This window comes from Xyrauchen texanus, chromosome 16, assembly GCF_025860055.1.
Source record: "Xyrauchen texanus isolate HMW12.3.18 chromosome 16, RBS_HiC_50CHRs, whole genome shotgun sequence".
Taxonomy (NCBI): domain Eukaryota; kingdom Metazoa; phylum Chordata; class Actinopteri; order Cypriniformes; family Catostomidae; genus Xyrauchen; species Xyrauchen texanus.
This window is the reverse complement of record NC_068291.1, coordinates 14,369,106-14,387,306: the sequence shown is the minus strand read 5'-3', so window position 1 is coordinate 14,387,306 and position 18,201 is coordinate 14,369,106. Positions and strand designations below refer to the sequence as shown.

Sequence of the window (18,201 nt, the reverse complement as noted above, 5' to 3'; positions counted from 1 at the left end):
GTAATGGTCACAATAAAATACACAATGCTTTGGGGAGCCAATTAAAAAAGGCAGTTACAAAGAAATGTAGGTTTATTCACTGGAAGCATGAAAATGAGGGGAAAATACAGATCCCAGTATGAAGTTGTAGAGATGTAAATCCATTCTTTATCATTATCAAAAGCAGTAGCTAACAACAATAAAATAATTTAAATACTAAACAGAACTGCTCACTGGTCTTGATGCATCTATTTAAATAAAGCTTTTACAAGTGGGCCACTCTGGTAATTTAACAGAAGGCATGCAACTACATAGAGCTGGTTAATGTTACCAAACACATTTAGGGGGATAACTGTGTCAAAGAATTTGAGTTCCTTTAAACCGTGAATAAGGTGTTCAACATGCACTCTCAGATGTGCAATAGCCTGGGTCTCCCTGACCTTGTGTGCTGGCGTCTGAGGTCTCCCAGAAAGAAATGCAGGCCTGTACACTTTACAGGGCACACAGTCTTCCACAAGAAAGCATCTGTCCACCATTATTGCCATATCCTGCCTAAGTAATGTAAGTATTTCTGACTCTGCAAAGATCTTCTTATCACTTACGGTGCTCAGCTGTCGTCCACTCACAGCGCTGAAATTTAAACGTCTTTTTCATCTCGTTCACATATTTTTATAATATATTTAAACAAGTGAATAACTGTTTCACAGTTATAAATATATATCTAAAAAAAAAAAAAAGATTGATATCGCCTTGCAGGCTATTTACACTGTCTAGCAGAAAATTTAATATGCCGCTACAGCAAGTGACGTTTCACCGGAAGTTTTTGATCTGGCTTATATTATTCCGGAAATTGTAATTAACGATCCATACATATAGCCCATTCTTGCTTGCTCAACAAGGTCACAGCGTTACACTGTGCCAGAATTTCAGCCAATCAGAAATGAGGAGGTACATTTTGATTGGCTGGCTAGATCACAAATCATACTGCTAATCAATACAAGCGAAAGAGAAGACGGGGATAGTTTGCTTTCAAGAAAGGAAAGGTTTTACACACGACCACACAAAAGTATCTCTTTTGTTGACTTAATTGTTTTAAATGAAATTTTATGAAATATTTCTAGTCTGCACACTACCAATAGGCTTACTAGGTAGCTATTTTATATATACATATACATATATATATATATATATATATATATATATATATATATATATATATATATATATATATATATATATATATATATAAAAGAACTATCTGGCTACCTCTCTTAGTATCTACATTAGTATTTGATTCTCTTGGCAAGTATTTGGTTATCTTGTTACACTTACGTAGCTACTATCTTGGCCATTTTAGCTACCACTTTCATCTGAAATTATATTAATTTAATCCCTTCTATGTGTAAACATCTTTAAGACTAATGTAACAGTGTAGTTATGGGGAACTTAATTTGACTTCTATCTGTCTCACAGAATATTCTGAGAGAGCAGTTTATTAACACAGATGTTACCAGATTACAGTCTACTATGTGTCAGCCCCACTGAACATTCTTCTTTTTGTTCTTATTACATTAAATATTATTTTATTTCAATTATTCTCTTCAAAATATCATCTTGTACAATCAAAATAACTTTTTACGCTCAAAATATAATTTTGTGCATGCAGAATTGTGGCACCTATTTAACTCCATAGCCCCAGGCATAGGAAATGAGGACGAGTAAATGGATTTAATGCAACAGACAATAATAATGATAGAATGTTTCAAAAGAATATCAACTGTTGTTGTGTATAATGGAAATAAAACAAATTTAAGATGCAGAAAATATATTTTTTTTTGCAAAAAAAAAAGTGTATGTGTATGTTGCAAATGTGCTATTATGATAATTATAATATTATGGTATTTTTATGTATTAAAATATATGCTCTCAAATATACAGCATGCTCTATATATGTATATTTTATATATATATATATATTTATATATTAGAAAAACATATGCATACAATATACACTGTAAATAAAAAATAAAAAGAGGTAAAATTTATTGTAAAATACCAGCAGCTGTGGTTGCTAAATTTAGCATAAAAAACATTAAAGGAATATTCGGGGTTCAATACACGTTAAACTCAATTGACAGCATTTGGGGCATAATGTTGATTACAACAAAAATACATTTTGACCCACCTCCATTTCTTAAAAAAAAAGCAAAAATCTGTGTTACATTAAAGCACTTACAATGGAAGTGAATGGGGCCAATCCGTAAACATTAAAATACTCACAGTTTCAAAAGTGTAATATGCATGTTTTTAGTGTGATAAAATCACGTACTGACCTTTATTGTGTAAAGTTATAGCCAATTTTACAACTTTGTTGCCGTGACAATGTTATGTCAATAAACCATAAAACGACCATTAAAAATATTATTTAAACAACTTTTCAGTTTAAATAATACATGAGTTTTAACACAAGAATTAATGGAAGTGCTTTAATAAAAATTATAAGCTCCACATTTCTGCCTTTAAACCTTCAAAACTTTGGCCCCATTAACTTCCATTGAAGTGCCTCACTGCAATCTTGATTTTTGCTTTTTTTAAAGAAAAGGAGGGACAAGCCGATATAAATTTTTGCTGTAATCACCATTATGCCACAAAAGCTGTTGATTGAGTTTAACTTGCACTGAACTCGGAATTTTCAACCCGTTTTCAACTCGTTGCTTTGAGGCTCACTGTCCAGCTCAAGCGGAACCTTCTCCGATTGGTGTTCACACGGAGCGCTTTGTGCGTGACTCAGTTCCGTTTCCAGTAATTTCTACGGGGAACAAAACCTGCGGCAACAGTCGAGAGGTTTCCAGAAGCGAGCACACGCGTTTCAAACACATTACACACCCTGCCCGAGTCGACCGTGTCAATCATTGCCATCTGAATATCTGCATTTCCTCTGAATCAACATGGCGAAGTGGGGAGAAGGAGACCCTCGCTGGATCGTGGAGGAGAGAGCGGATGCCACAAACGTCAACAACTGGCATTGGTGAGACTCAGCCGGCACCCTCACACACTCAGGCCATCTTGATGCACTCAGCACACACAGAGCTGTCCTCTCACAGGCAAGTGCCTTATGAAGAGATTCGACCGCGAGATGGATGGGGTCAAGTCACCCATAGTCTTGCGTTTCATTTGTAAAGGTGATGCTGCTGTCTGGTTATTGAAATTGGACGGCTGTCATCTCGGTCCATATATGTGTATGATTGGACGTTGAGTTGTCTGTAATGTTCACTTTCTGTGTCTTTTCTCTTTGTGTCATGGCTGCCTAAAGAACCAACAAAGATGTGTCTTTTAAACGAATAGTGCCCCAAAAAGGAAATAGTTTTCATTATTTACTCGCCCTCATGTCGTGTCCAATCTGTATGCTCTTATTTTGTCCCATTGAACACAAAAAGAGAGTATTGACACATCTTCAAAGCTATTTTCCATGCAGGTCTGTCAAGCTGCAGAAATGATTAAAAAAAGCACAATAAAAGTACGCCACATAACTAGAGTGCTACATGTTAAGTGTTTTGAAGACATACAGTAGCTTTGTGTGAGAAACAGACTTGTATAAGTTAATGAATTGGCCTTTTGAGTAAGTTGATTTCAATGAACCTGATACTCTGGTTCACAAATCAGACCGAACCATTAGTTCAGCCCACTGGAGCAGAAAATTATTTGTTAATGACTTCAATTTAGTCTGTTCCTCTCACTAAGCTATTGTGTGGTTTTAGACGTGGGTTCCATGAACAAGAAATGGGTACTTTAGGTTTTTTGCGTTTTGGCACCTCTCTGTTTAATTCAAATCTGTGGATTGGCAAAGTTCAGGATTAATACTAGTCAACTAGTGCTGGGAAGTGTAATGCGTTAATTATTTTGCATTAATAGTTGACTGTTTAACATGTTAAAAAATGTATGCAATTAATGCAGTATATGTTTTTTTACTTCCTAAACTACACTTTCCCCACTTGCTGTTGCTAAAATTGGTATATATAAGTTGCCAGAAGGACCACGCATGATGCGACTGCACATCCTTGCACAGAAACGGGGTGTGGCACAGTGCATGCTAATTCTTTACGTGCGACGCATGTTCTGGGCATAATTACTCTACAGAGAATGGAGACCTACAAGTGGTGAGCCAAGTGTGGGAGAGATCATGCTTTTTCTGCCGTTTCTCTTCACATCGCCTGAAAACGCTCTCTCACCATTATCTGAACCAGTGTCAAATACGAAACCGTGAGAGAGACCCACCATGTGCGTGGTAGAGACTGAACCGCAGCCTGAGAAAATAATAGTTTTGAGATTTTAAACTTCATAAAACTAAACTTCTGCATTCAATCAATTTGTTTTGTATCTGTATGAATAATGTCTAATAATGCATTGGAAATGTACACTTATGTTAATCTTGCCAGTAAAGCTTGATATGAAATAGGCCTGGCGCCATTATTAAATAATCCTCTGATTGCGGTTATTTGATCTATTCACCGCAGTTATTGTGCACTTTAAATTCCAACAACATTTACTGTCCAAATAAGGGAATGAACGTTGTATTTGAGTGTCCTTACCGTCTCAATGAGCCGCAGCGCGGACCGCACTGACTGAAGCCTGGTGCACATTGTACAATTTTGGCCACGATTCTGCAAATTTCGGTAATCCTAAAGCATTTCTGTTGTCAAAGGGCAAAATTGGCAATCTTACAACATGATCACAGACAGCCGATAAATAGCCTTTGCAATGATCTTTAGCCTCCGACAAAGCTCTGGCAGTGTCAGAAATTTGGCATTGCAGCCGTAGAGTGTGACCGCTATTACGACATCCAGATGAAATATTCTGCTCCTCTCTCGCACCCTAATTAAATTGGAAAGAATCCTGCTCCGCGTTTGCACCACCATAGCAACATTTGTACCCAGTTATCACTCAACTCAAGCTCTTTCAATGTTTGTTCTTTTCATTTTATATAAAAAGTTTTAATAAATATATATATATCAGAAAATACGTGGAGAAATGTGTAACACTTGTGTTAACAAATGTGTAAGCATCATTCCCCGAATTAAATAAATACAGAGCTTACAAAATGAAAATAAATTAATGATTGCATTTACTTAACACATTTTTTTCTTTACATTTATCATGCATTTTCTTTACAACTTTATTTTAAGTACTATTTTACTTTTGATACATTTATTTAAAGTCTGTAAACTTATTTAGTTAAGTCCACTCCATTAAAATAAAAAAAGTTTTAACTATTTATATTGGTAATTAACCCTAATCCATTTCAATCCAAATCAGCAGATACAGTTGGACATAGTTATAGAAATCTGTGTCATGTTTGTGCGTTATCCATTGGGAATTTGCAAGCATGAAATATTATTAGTCTATATGACATTTCGAAATTTTGCGTGGCCAATAGTTTGCTAATTTGAAAGAGGAGAAAAACGTACTATAACCCACATTTTTTTGCTTCTATTACGCAACACTTCCACTGATCGGGACGATTTGGACCACATTCGGCTACTATGTGTATCGTACAGTCTGACATAGTGTCGTAGTGTGCCATGGCGATATCAATGCATTCAAAATCCTAAAGGACTAGTGGGGCTTGGGTAGCTCAGCAAGTAAAGATGCTGACTACCACCCCTGGAGTCGCGAGTTCGAATCCAGGGTGTGCTGAGTGACTCCAGCCAGGTCTCCTAAGCAACCAAATTGGCCCGGTTGCTAGGAAGGGTAGGGTCATACAGGGTAACCTCCTCGTGGTCGCCAAAATGTGGTTCTCGATCTCTGTAGGGTGTGTGGCGAGTTGTGTGTGAATGCCGCAGAGAATAGCATGAAGCCTCCACTCGCACTATGTCTCCGCGATAACACATTCAACAAGCCATGTGATAAGATGCGCGGATTGACGGTCTCAGACGTGGAGGCAACTGAGATTCATCCTCCGCCACCCGGATTGAGGCGAGTCACTACGCCACCATGAGAACCTAGAGCGCATTGGGAATTGGGCGTTACAAATTGGGGAGAAAATGTAAAAACAAAAAACAATCCTAAAGTGTTTAGCAGGCTTAAGTGCAGCTCCTGAATAGCGCATGAAGATGAACAGTTTCAGAACTGAACTTGAAGCGATGTGATGCACACGCCGTCTGTGGAATATCGCGCCAAACTCCCGAGAAAATATAAACACTTGGATTTAACGATCTTGTAATGGCAAATTTTATTGTCATTGTGGATTCATACATGCAGTGTTAATGACGTGCAGTGACAAAGAGGAACCCTGTGTCACACCCGAGATGATAGAATGAAAAAATCACAATCTCAAAGTCTTTTTCATGTGAAATAAGGGCTTGTGGTTTTAATTGGAGAGCCTTAAATTAACATGTGGAAGTAAATAATTTTAGACAGAAATTTTTTACTATTGCATACTTTGATATAATATAATAGGTTTTCAGGTTGGCTGGTTTCCAACAACAACAACAACAGTGTAAATGCAGACTAAAGTAGACCAAAAAGAGAACAAATATTTGAAGCCATAAATGAAATCTTTTAAAAGTTAAATACAAATAAATTATTTAAGGTTTATGAAGCACACACTATGACAAAAGCATGACAATTTGTTTGAAAGTTAATCATCATAATCGTGAAAGCCCTAAAACTGACAATTAATAGTTATAATCATCATAATCTTGAGAGCCCAAAAACAGACATTTAATCATCACAATCACAATTATTTGTTTGACAATTAATCATCAGCCAAACTTCATAATCATGACAGCCCTAATATGAATTGAATCTGCCCATTTGATCCTTAATATTAAAACAGTCCAGTGGAAAATGGCAGAAGATTTTGCCCAAATTTTAATAAGGCCTATACATATAATTGTATTAAAGATATATACCTGTAGAAATGTGTCTAATTTAAATCTATCTGCAAAAATCTGAACATTTTTAACATGTAGGCATACATATTTAAATAAATGATGATTAACCAATTTAACCAAGTTCTTTGAGACGATGTATAAAGTTAAAAAAAATATATATATATATATATATGATTATATTTAATGTTGGTTTTAATGTACCAAAATTAATCATGATTAATCACAGAAAACTGATTAATTTGCAAATGTTTAATCTATTCACAGCCCTTTAATATAAAATATAATTAAGCAAAATTATAATTAAAAAGTAATGGAGTAATATTGACGAATATCAATGGGGTTAAATTGGGGTGGAACATTCTGGAATGGCTTAAAGTTTTTTTTTTTTTGGAAGTTAATTCATCACTTCATTCTATTTCATTCTAACTGCATGCTCCAATTGAGTTTTTTTGTTATGCATTACGTCTCCATTTAAACCGAGTGTGCTTGCTTGAAAACACCTGTAAAGTTCTTTAAAAGTTAATTACACAAGCATTATGCTTCCATCACCAGGTTGTAACCTGGTCCGCTATATTCGCCTAGAGTGGCAGTCCTCTGTTCCCGTTAGATCTCATATCTAAGGGGGGATGTTAGGGTTCCCAAAATCACAATTTAACCCCTGCAAATATCCCTTACATTCTTAGGACGGAGAGGAATGCCACAAACTGGTCATCAGAGAAGCTGAAGGAGCTGCTCATGGGGCTGCAGGTGGAGAGTGAAGAAGGCAGGTGCGAGATCACAGAAGTCAGCAAGGTGGAGGGAGAGGCATCCATCAACAACCGCAAAGGAAAGCTTATCTTTTTCTATGAATGGAATCTGAAGGCCTCCTGGACAGGTGAGAAAATTGGTGTGGGTCGAGAAAATCCCACTTAATTTAAAATGTAATCAGTTGTCATTTTGTGTTAGTGTGACAGAATTAATATGATTAAGCAGAGTTTTTTTTTCTTTACTTGCATTAAATATTCATAATTGCTTTTTAAACATTGCTCATTAACATATTTTGGGCTCTCTGTCTTTATAGGGACATCAACATCAGGCATTAAATACAAGGGGAACATTGAAGTTCCAAACCTTTCAGATGAAAATGATATAGATGAACTTGATGTAAGTTATTTTTAAAGATGAGCTTCTTTTATGTATATTGTACACACAGCTGAATGTTTTATACATTTAAAGAAGACCACTGTCTACTTTCATCTGGTGCTGGTTGCTATAGCTAAAAACTGCTGCCACTGCCTGGAACACAGGATGGATTAGTGATTTCGCTATGAATTGGGCTTGAGGTTTAAATTATAGTCAGAGTCTTAATATTCTCATGAGTTGTGAAACTATTAGCAGGCATGAAACTGCTATTCACAATGTTGGATAATTTTATATTGACAGCAAAATAATAAATATATCACATATATTCTACTTTGTCTATTGTATATTTTTATAAGTTGTTCATAAATATGAAAAACATTATTGTCTTTGTAGGATGCCTGAAATTCTGGTATGCTGAGTATTATTTTAATAGATAAATGGTAGCGTCTAGTATTTTTGTCTTCTAAGACTTTTCATATCAATGTTGTTTTTCTTTTTTCCATGCGGTCACACACAGATCAGCGTGAGTCTTTGTAAAGATGAGCCTGAAACTGGGCTGCTTTCTCTGATGAGGGGGGAGGGTGTCAGTAAAGTTCGTACAGCGCTGGCTGGCTATGTTGGACTCCTCAAAACAGGTCAGTCTCTCTTACTGTCTCTCTGAGAGACACACCAAACTGACAGCAATGCAACACATTCAGAGGACTTATTTTGAGCATTGTAGTATTACTGTTATTGTTTTGTCTGTGTGGATGTGGATTATCATGGTCTGTTATTATCTGTTGTAGAGTTAACACAGGGCATGATTCTGCCCACAGCCAATGGTATGACAGAAAACCAGCAGGCAGCCCAAGCGATAACCAAGGCAAGCAAAACTCAGGTGAGCCTTAAAATGTACTTCTAAATGGTGCAATTAGTTAAGCAATTAAGTGTTTGTCATAGGTACACTACATCTTAATATGCCAGCCACCTGTTACTGTGAAAGTATAATAACTAGAGATGGGCATTTTCAAGTAATTTTGTAGACGAGTACTCTAACCCACAAAAAAATGTGCAATCAATTACTTGTGAAATAAAATGCACAATAAAAATAACACTATGTACGTGAAATATTTTGTTTTATTTTTTTATTCACAAACCTTACCAAGAACGGTTTCAAAATAAGATAACTTCAGCAAACTATGCTTTTCATTTGGATTTATTCAGCAAAAATACTTACTCTCACCCGGAGCATGCATAGAATCCAATACTGATGGCATGAGGCTAATGCACATATACAAGCACCAAGTTTACATGAAGGCAATCACATTTGTATAATTTTACATGTTATTATTCAGAAAAAAAGTGGGGAAATGTTTACTTTCATCCAATGCTCTCTGCCTGTGTTCAGAGATTTAACACACATTGGTCTGATAAGCATTCTTGTATCTTTCCACCATAAAAGCAGATCCTCATCCATTGGTTTGCATGACTCCAACAAGAACCAAATACAAATAGAGAAGAATTCAATGAGAATCTGAATATTTCAAGTATTGCCTTGTAATATGGGTTGCCACCCATAAAATATGGGATTGTCCCGAATGTAAAGATTAAATGATGCATCCCGTATCGAATCAATACGGGACACGATTTGTCCTGTATTTAAGCAGCTCTGATCGCATCATCACAAAATCGTTTAAGATCATTAATGTAACCTTTATATTCGTTGGTAATTTTGCCTATGGTGGTTAAGGGGCACACACAACAGTCTCTAGAATTTACTCAGAATGGTGCCAAAAACAACAACACCAGTGAGTTGCAGTTCTGTTGATGGAAATGCCTTGTTGATAAGAGAGGTCAACAGAGAATGGCCAGACTGGTTCGAACTGACATAGTCTACTGTGCTTCAGATAACCACTCTGTACAATTGTGGTGAGAAGAATATCATCTAGGAATGCTATTCTGAGATTAGGGTTGGTGCTGATTTGGTGGCACGAGGGGGACCTACATAATATTAGGCAGGTTGTTGTAATGTTGTGGCTGATCGGTGTATGTATATACATTATAGTGTGTGTGTGTGTGTGTGTGTGTGTGTGTGTGTATATATATATGTATATGTATATATATATATGTATATATATATGTGGGTGCGGACAGGGCATTGGTGAAGTGTGTTTCAGTGCTAGAGAAAAATATTCAAGAATACGGCGCAGAAAGATCAGATATGATGTAACCGGCGCTGTTGTTTTGTCGTAACCATCGTCATGATGTCTTGCAGTCAAGATGGAATCAATCTGGGATCCGGAACGCTGCGTAGCGGGGGCAATAGCAACTCCATACTGTTGGAGGCTGCGTTTCTTCGAAAGAAATCCGAACAAAGCCACTCCCAACACTAGGGATCCGCTTGCCCCGCGCTGCTGTCAATTTTACAATCCACCTCGCGAGCTTGACACTCGGCTTGCATAGGAAGGAATTGAAATCGCTCACTCACATTCGCTCAGCACGCGCCAGTGGAAACATACGACAGGAAAGCCAAACTGCTTGTGTTTTTAGCAACACTCATGTCTAGATATAGAACACAGGCTAAATATCGAAAATTACTCAAAAGCTTAACGGCAATATCGTGGAGTTTTTTTATTGCGATAAATATTGATATCGTTTTATCGCCCAGCCCTATTTGGAGTCTAACCTTTTGTGTCCTTTTGACACACTAAAGCTGAATATATATATATATATATATGTATATAAACATCTTAAGACATATGCTATTGTGAAACATGTGCCTAAGATTTTGCACAGTACTGTATATATACATACAGTGCATATACTCTTAACTTTTGTACTACTCTAGCTACGAGTAGAACTTAGCAGTGCAATACTGCGGATATTGTTGGCTTTTGTATGACGAATTGCTTGAATTCCTCATTTTGTAAGTCGCTTTTGGATAAAAGCGTCTGCTGATTAACTACATGTAAATGCTAGGCGGTTTCTTACTTGCAAGTCAAAAGAACCCACTCTGAAGTCTCTCTGATGTTCTCATCCTTTATCCTATATCGTTTGGGTCCCTCATTCAGTAATCTTATAATTAGCTTATTGTGATGTGCTATTACATTTCTGAATGATCAGGCTTGTAGTGTTTGCCAAGTAACCACCCAAAACATCTTGGCAATGAATTTGCAGATACACTAAAATGTCAGTCCATTTCCAACATTGTGGTAGCAAATTTTGCACAAGTAAGAACCACTTCCATTTCATTTAAAAAATGGAAGAATCTAGTTAAAAATGCTGAGCACAACAGGGAATGTACAAAAATCTAAATCAAATAACAGATTAATTAACAATGCATGCATCATCAAATGAACTCTAGATGCTCTGGTCTTTATAAGCATCACTGTTAACAGTTGTCTGTGTGTCTCTGTGTAATGTTCTCTTTTAGATTGGCTCGTGTGACTCTGCACCACCTCCTTCCATCACAGGGGTTAAGATCCCCACCTGCAAGTTTTCACTGAAGGACACTTTCCTCACCTCACCAGAAGACCTTTACAGGGTTTTCCTCAATCAAGATGTGAGTTTTTCCACAGCAATTCAACAGAGTAATCTGCAATCATTAAAGTTGGTAATGTATTCGAGCAGGCCTATGCAACTGGCAGCCCGTGGGCCAAATCTTAAAATGTGTTTCAAAGTTTTAACAATGTCTCGCGCTACAAATAATCATTCTAAGTAATTTTGATGGGATGGAAAGATTAACTGAAATTATGGACGACTGATAAGTGTGAGTTCGGAGACACCGAAAAGTTCTAGTAATTAATTTTGGTCAAAAAAAAACGTTTCATTTGAAATGTCAAAAGTTATTTTCAATACAAATTTTAGTATCAGTCTGATTTACTCTCTCTGTTATGGAGAAAATGTGAAAGCAATTTTTAGTAGAGCACCAAAAAAAAAAACTTCCACAGGAAACTGACGAACACCGACCGGTATTACCGCTGGTTGGATGCTATGTGGTACTATGGGGTAATTTTCATTAAGCAGGGTTAGAGTTAAGCCTACACATTAAAGCAAGACACCTTGATTTCTAACTTTTAACTTATTTTAACAAAAAATTCAAATTAAACTGGAAAAATAAATTCAACTTTTTGAACATTTGTCAACATCTCTAGCAAAGAACCTGCTTCAGCTGTGTATTCTCTACCGATCGGGTAGTTCGGTGTCTAGGAAAATACATCATGTGGGTGAATAACAAAATGTTGTTCCCTCCTTCACAATATATATACTGTGTATGTATATGTATATACTGTGTATGTGTGTGTGTGTGTGTGTGTATATATATATATATATATATATATATACACACACACACACACACATACATTATAGGCGTACTATAACATGATATCCTTGATCTTTTGACGTTTAAGGTGTCATTGTTCGTCTAAAATGTTTCAGAACTCAAAACTTTCCTCATCACTGCAAAAACAAGAATTTGTTGAAACCAAGCTGCCAAAATACATCTAGCTAATTGAAATGGTAAATGGTCTGCACTTATATAGCACTTTTTTCTAACCTCAGAGGTTACCAAAGTGCTTTACACTGTGTCCCAATCACCCATCCACACAAACATTCATACACCAATGGCGGCAGAGCTGCCTACCATTGGGAGCAACTTGGGGTTCAGTGTATTACCCAAGGACACTTCGGCATGTGGAGTCGTGTGGGCCGGGAATCGAACCGCCAACCCTGCGATTAGCAGCCGACCTGCTCTACCACCTGAGCCACAGCCACCCCTAAGTGAAGCTAATTAAATTACTGTGAACTTGCATACACACATACAGGACGTCCTGGAGAGTTCAGAATGTCAAAATAAAAGTGTGAGGGTTTAGAAGTTAAAGGTGCACGATTGATATATATTACTATTATAATATATTATTATTTGTTTACAAATGATAATAACATTTAAGTTGAATGGGTTCCAAAAAATAACTGAGTGAGTGAAAAGTGAGCTGATGTCTTATATGTATGATGCTGATATGTAAAGATATTCTAAGTTGATTATGCAAAAATACAACACAGCATCGGTATCGGGCAATACTGAGATTTCCAATATCGGATCGGAAGAGAAAAAGTGGTATCGGTGCATCCCTAATGAATAATATTATAAGTGAACCCTAAGGCCCACTTATTAAAATAATATTTAAATAAAAAAAAAAGGCATGTCATGTGACAGATCTCTTCTCACTCAACAATAAGGATGGCCAGTTTTCAGTTTTGGGCCATTTGACGTAACTGTCATTTGCCTTATCAGGCCAGTGCTTACATTCTTGCATTCTAATGTTTTTTTGATCATGGATGTGTTTGCATGCCTTGTCATTTGGTTGTTTTAAACATTGTTTTGTGAATCCTGTTGATGTAAATTTGTCACCAAGGACACATTATCTAGTTGGCTGACATAGTTGAGATAACAAAAATGACTTTTGATAATCATTGACGCTCCAGTTAGAATTTGTTGAAAATTATTAGCAAATCAGTCATATCCAGTGAAAATGTTATTGTATTTAGAATGGTCTCTTGAGTTATATTATAGCTGTAAAAGTTCCAGTTAGTATGGGCAATTACAAACATAATAAAGTGTTTGTTTATTTTTTAGAAGAAAAAACAATTATAAAGCAAAATAATATAGATATACTTTCCTGACACTTGCATAAAAATATGTTGCTAAAAAAACAATGGTGGTGGGGCAGTGGAAAAATCCTTATTGTTGAGCCCTGATTGCATTTGTTTTACTTGGACAGTGGCCAAATGTTTTAAAATACCCTGTCTGATGTTCATTTGGCATGTGCTATTAACACCGTAATTATGTTTTTTCATTCTATGATTGAGAGCACTGAAATGAAATGTGTGTTCCAGATGGTTCAGGCTTTCACACGCAGTGGTGCTGTTGTTGAGGCTGAGAAAGGTGGGAAGTTTCGCCTGTTGGACGGTAACGTGAATGGCGTGTTTCAGGAGCTGGTGAGATTTTGTAATATCTAATGTCTATAACTAAATGGAGCATGACTTTCCTTTGTAAATAAATGGCTCACTTGAAAGTACATTCAAGCAGAATGAAAATGATTATCTATGCTTAAATGCTTGGTTTCTGAAAACCATGTACTCTTGTTTTGACAGGTACCTGAGGAAAAGATAGTCATGAAATGGAGGTTCAATTCATGGCCTTGCGGTAAGTCAGAACCAGTTCAAATAAGACCGGTAAAGGCTAGTTTACACTTAATTTTAGCATGAGCTGTTACGTTTCACGCAAAGTTGAGCGTTCTAGCCTTTCAAGGTATACTGTGTTGTGACCGTGAGCCCATACGGACGGGTCAACTCCAGGCACAGATGACGCACACAAGTGCGTGAGGTTACAAAAACTGGTCTGCATGGGAACAGTCTGCATGGACTGTGCTGATGACTGTGCGCATACCGAAGCATACTTTAGCCCAGAGGTTCCCAAACTTTATTTTATTCACCATTTGCATTTCAATCCCAATCAAAGATCGCACTACATATATAATCATTATTCTTTACAGTAGTGAAAGTTACAACAACAAAAATCAGTGGTCACATGTAATTTCTGTTTTTCATTTCCCTGATAATTTTATAAATGTACATCATTCAATTTGTGTATGAACATTTGATATCTTGATATAGCCAATTTATACATTTTCAATAATAAAAAAATGACTTTTTCAAAGAAGTAACAAAGCTAGGGCTGAATCAATCGTTCTAGCCATCTAGAATATTTTTAGGAAATGAAACATTATTGATATTTTTAGGAAATGATACATTATATTTTAAGAGTTTTGGCAGCCGTGCAAGGAAATAGTGGCCGGTCGGCCGCCTAAACGACACAGAAGCCTCTGTCAACCGGTCGGTTCGGCAGTGAACTGAACCAACACACAAGCGGTTAACAGTACAGCACAAGAGGTACAGCCATCCCCTATTGCTTGTCAGGACTACAAGGCAAACAATGTCAGGTTAATGACTCTAAGGTTACTTTTAAAACATGATTGCATTGCTAATAACGAAAGTAATTGTTACGTCATAACTTTGTATGGAGACAGGTGCCATTTTCTCACCATCAGTGGCATGAGTGTGTGCACTTTCTTGCTTTCACACACACATATGCGGCATGCACAGGGAGAGATAGAGAGTGAAGTTGTATAGATATGAGGATGGTTAAAAGGAAAATTGACACGCTTGTTTTTTTATATATCTGTCAAATGATAGACATTTGCAATTATCAGTCAATGGTTTTAAAATTTGGTAAATGATGGAAAATCATTCTCCCTTTTTACTCTCTCACGAACCCCATTTAGGAAACCCTGCTGTAGTTTTAAAGGGATAGTTCACCCAAAGATTTTAATTTTCTTTTTTTAAATGATCATTTACTCACTCTCATTGCATCCCAGATGCGTATGACTTTTTTTTCTTCTGCAGAACACAAATGAAGATTTTTGGAAGAATATTTCAGATCTGTTGGTCTTCGCAATGCAAGTGAATAGGTACCAACATTTTGAAGCTCCAAAATGCATATAAAGTTAGCATAAAAGTATTACACAAGACTGGATTGGTTAAATCCATGTTTTGAGAAGCAATATGATAAGCGTGGCTGGGAAAGAGATCAATATTTAAATCATTTTTACTTTAAATCTCCATTTTCACATTCTTTTGTTTTTGGTGATTCGCATTCTTCATGCATAACGACAGCTAGTGGGCAGGGAGGAGAATATATAGTAAGAAAATGACTTGAATATTGATCTGTTTCTGATGCACACCTATCATGTCACTTCTGAAGATATGGATTTAACCACTGAAGTCTTATGGATTACTTTTATGCTGCTTCTATGTGCATTTTGGAGCTTCAAAGTTCTGGTCACCATTCACTTTTCATTTTTGGATGAACTATCCCTTTAAGAATGGGAATATTTTATGTATATGCTATGTCTAAAATCACTCACTATTCACAAAATAGTGAATGTCTACTATATGTTCATTGTGTATGATGTTACATACCCTGTTTAGTATAAATTTGTGATGTTTTTCTGCCTGTTTGAACAAAGCCAATTAGTCATAAATGTACTTTATTATATCTTTTACCTTTTTTATAGTGGACTGAGAAATATCTATCAGGTTGTATCAACACACTGTTTACCTTTGTTTTCTGTCCTTTCCTCCTAATTTCAGAGCACTATGCGACGGTGACATTGATATTCACAGACAAGGGTAACGAGACAGAATTAATGATTGAGTGTCGGGCAGTTCCCAAGAGTGAGGAGGAACGAACACGAGATGGCTGGGAGAGGTACTACTTCCATGCCATTAAACAGACATTTGGCTACGGTGCACGACTCTGCTGAGCCCAGGAAGTAGCCACCACTGTTTTTGCTTTTATTGTTTTATTTTCCTTCATTTCAGTCCACGTACAAATGAGATGATCTGAATGTGACTCTACTGAACAGCAGACAATACATTGCTCCATTATCAACATGTCCCTGTCTGATTTTGATGTTTACAGGAAATTAAAAGAAAACATTGAAAAGTCTGAACTAAAAGAGTGCTAAGAGGGGGAGACATGAGTCATGAAATATCTGTGTAATATAGTTCTTAATTTAGCACGGTAACTCTGGTGGCACTCCAGTCATGTGAAGGTTCAGGGTTGAATGATGCCTTTTATGCACTGTGGTTTTTGAGAAGTTAAAACCCAGTCATAAGTTACTGGCCCTCATGTTGTTCCAAAGCTATATGACTTTTTTCTTTGGAACACAAAATAGTTCAGGCCGCAGCCACCAAATACTTCCATTGTGTGAGAAAACATAAATGCAATTTGACCGTAACTCCTGAACATTTTGCTGAACATCTCCTTTGGTGTTCCATGGATGAATGCAGGTCATGCAGGTATGGAACGATAAGGAAATTAGGGGGTGAAATTTTGGGGGTGAGCTAACCTTTTAATGGGGTTACTTTTTGAAAAGATTTTTAAAGTTAGCTCACAAAGAACAACAAATAAACATTTTCAGTCCACTAAATAACTTTCTAATTGTATGAGAGAAGGAATTGGACAGATTGTGGCTTTATTCATGTACATTCTTTGTCATCACATTATCAAATAGTATTATGAATATATGTATTTTTACTCCGCAATTTCTATTCATCAAGAAGAATACAAGCTTCAGAAACCTTTTGTGTCAAACAGACTATTAAAAATCATGTGCAACAACAATTTTAGCTTTTTTTATTTGCTGGAACTTTATTTTGCAAGTTTACCTTATTTCAACCTTCATAGGAATTTGGCTGGTTTTCAGCTGCTACCATTTGAAAATTATACATTTGAAAAAGGGAAGCAAAAACAGTTGCTCAGTAAGCGTTCAATATCTTGCCCCAAATTATGATCCAGAAAAAGGTTTGTAGCCTATTGAGTTTATTTTCTTTTTTCTGCAACACACTTTGTGATGAAACAAAGAGCTTAATTTACTTAAAATAAAAGTACCATTGAAACATCATCCTCAGAAATTTTATTCAGCCATAATTTTGCATTATCCTGGGATAGATCCATTTTTTTCTACTGCAGCTTTCCTCATATCCCTCATTAATTAGGTGAGGAGTAGAATATGCATCTATACAACATTGTGTAATATTGACATAAATCATTGTTAAAATATACCTTATAGAACATTCACTATAAAATACACTTGACATGGTTACAATATGCTGCTTAAAGAAAATAACCTGTGGATAATTTTAACAAACCACTGACCTGCATTTAAAGCTGATAGAAATATATTGACATTATATATTTTCTTGATTCAAATCCTCACTCACAGCTTAGAAAATTATGTTAGATTGTAAACACTACACATTTCAAAATACAGTTTTAATAATTAACTGAAATAAAATTATTGGAGATGTTCATTACCAAAAAATGTCTCTGTTATATAATAAATTATTATCTTATCAACATATTAAACAATGAATTTGGTGACAGTTATTTGCTGGAGACCTTGAGCACATGAAAACAAACAATTCTATCATTATATCTTTGGTGAATATAACACCACAACAAAGTAAATTCACACATTTAAAAATCAAATATTTATGTCAACAACAGCATTTACATGTAAACAAGTGTTGCTTATAAGCTGTGTTTTTGCATATAACTTTATGAAAAATAAACAGAACATACAATATCACAAACCATTAC

At 36.1% G+C, this 18,201-nt stretch overlaps 1 protein-coding gene across 1 annotated transcript; it reads left to right on the top strand.

The window, feature by feature from the left end:
- The first annotated feature begins 2,783 nt into the window (after positions 1 to 2,783).
- Positions 2,784 to 17,830, top strand: LOC127656825 (activator of 90 kDa heat shock protein ATPase homolog 1-like). The gene is made up of 9 exons (XM_052145306.1): positions 2,784 to 3,007; positions 7,556 to 7,746; positions 7,933 to 8,015; positions 8,512 to 8,629; positions 8,780 to 8,871; positions 11,407 to 11,535; positions 13,872 to 13,973; positions 14,130 to 14,181; positions 16,188 to 17,830. Exons 1-9 carry the CDS (start codon positions 2,928 to 2,930, stop codon positions 16,358 to 16,360), a joined length of 1,020 nt encoding a protein of 339 aa, XP_052001266.1. The 5' UTR covers positions 2,784 to 2,927; the 3' UTR covers positions 16,361 to 17,830.
- Positions 17,831 to 18,201: the final 371 nt, after the last annotated feature.

What these genes read in the sequence shown, in the direction of transcription:
- LOC127656825 (XM_052145306.1), top strand. Translation starts at nt 2,928, where the DNA reads ATGGCGAAGTGGGGAGAAGGAGACCCTCGCTGGATCGTGGAGGAGAGA. An exon ending in AACGTCAACAACTGGCATTG is followed by an intron (nt 3,008 to 7,555) that starts GTGAGACTCAGC and finishes TTACATTCTTAG; the next exon opens with GACGGAGAGGAATGCCACAA. An exon ending in TCTGAAGGCCTCCTGGACAG is followed by an intron (nt 7,747 to 7,932) that starts GTGAGAAAATTG and finishes CTGTCTTTATAG; the next exon opens with GGACATCAACATCAGGCATT.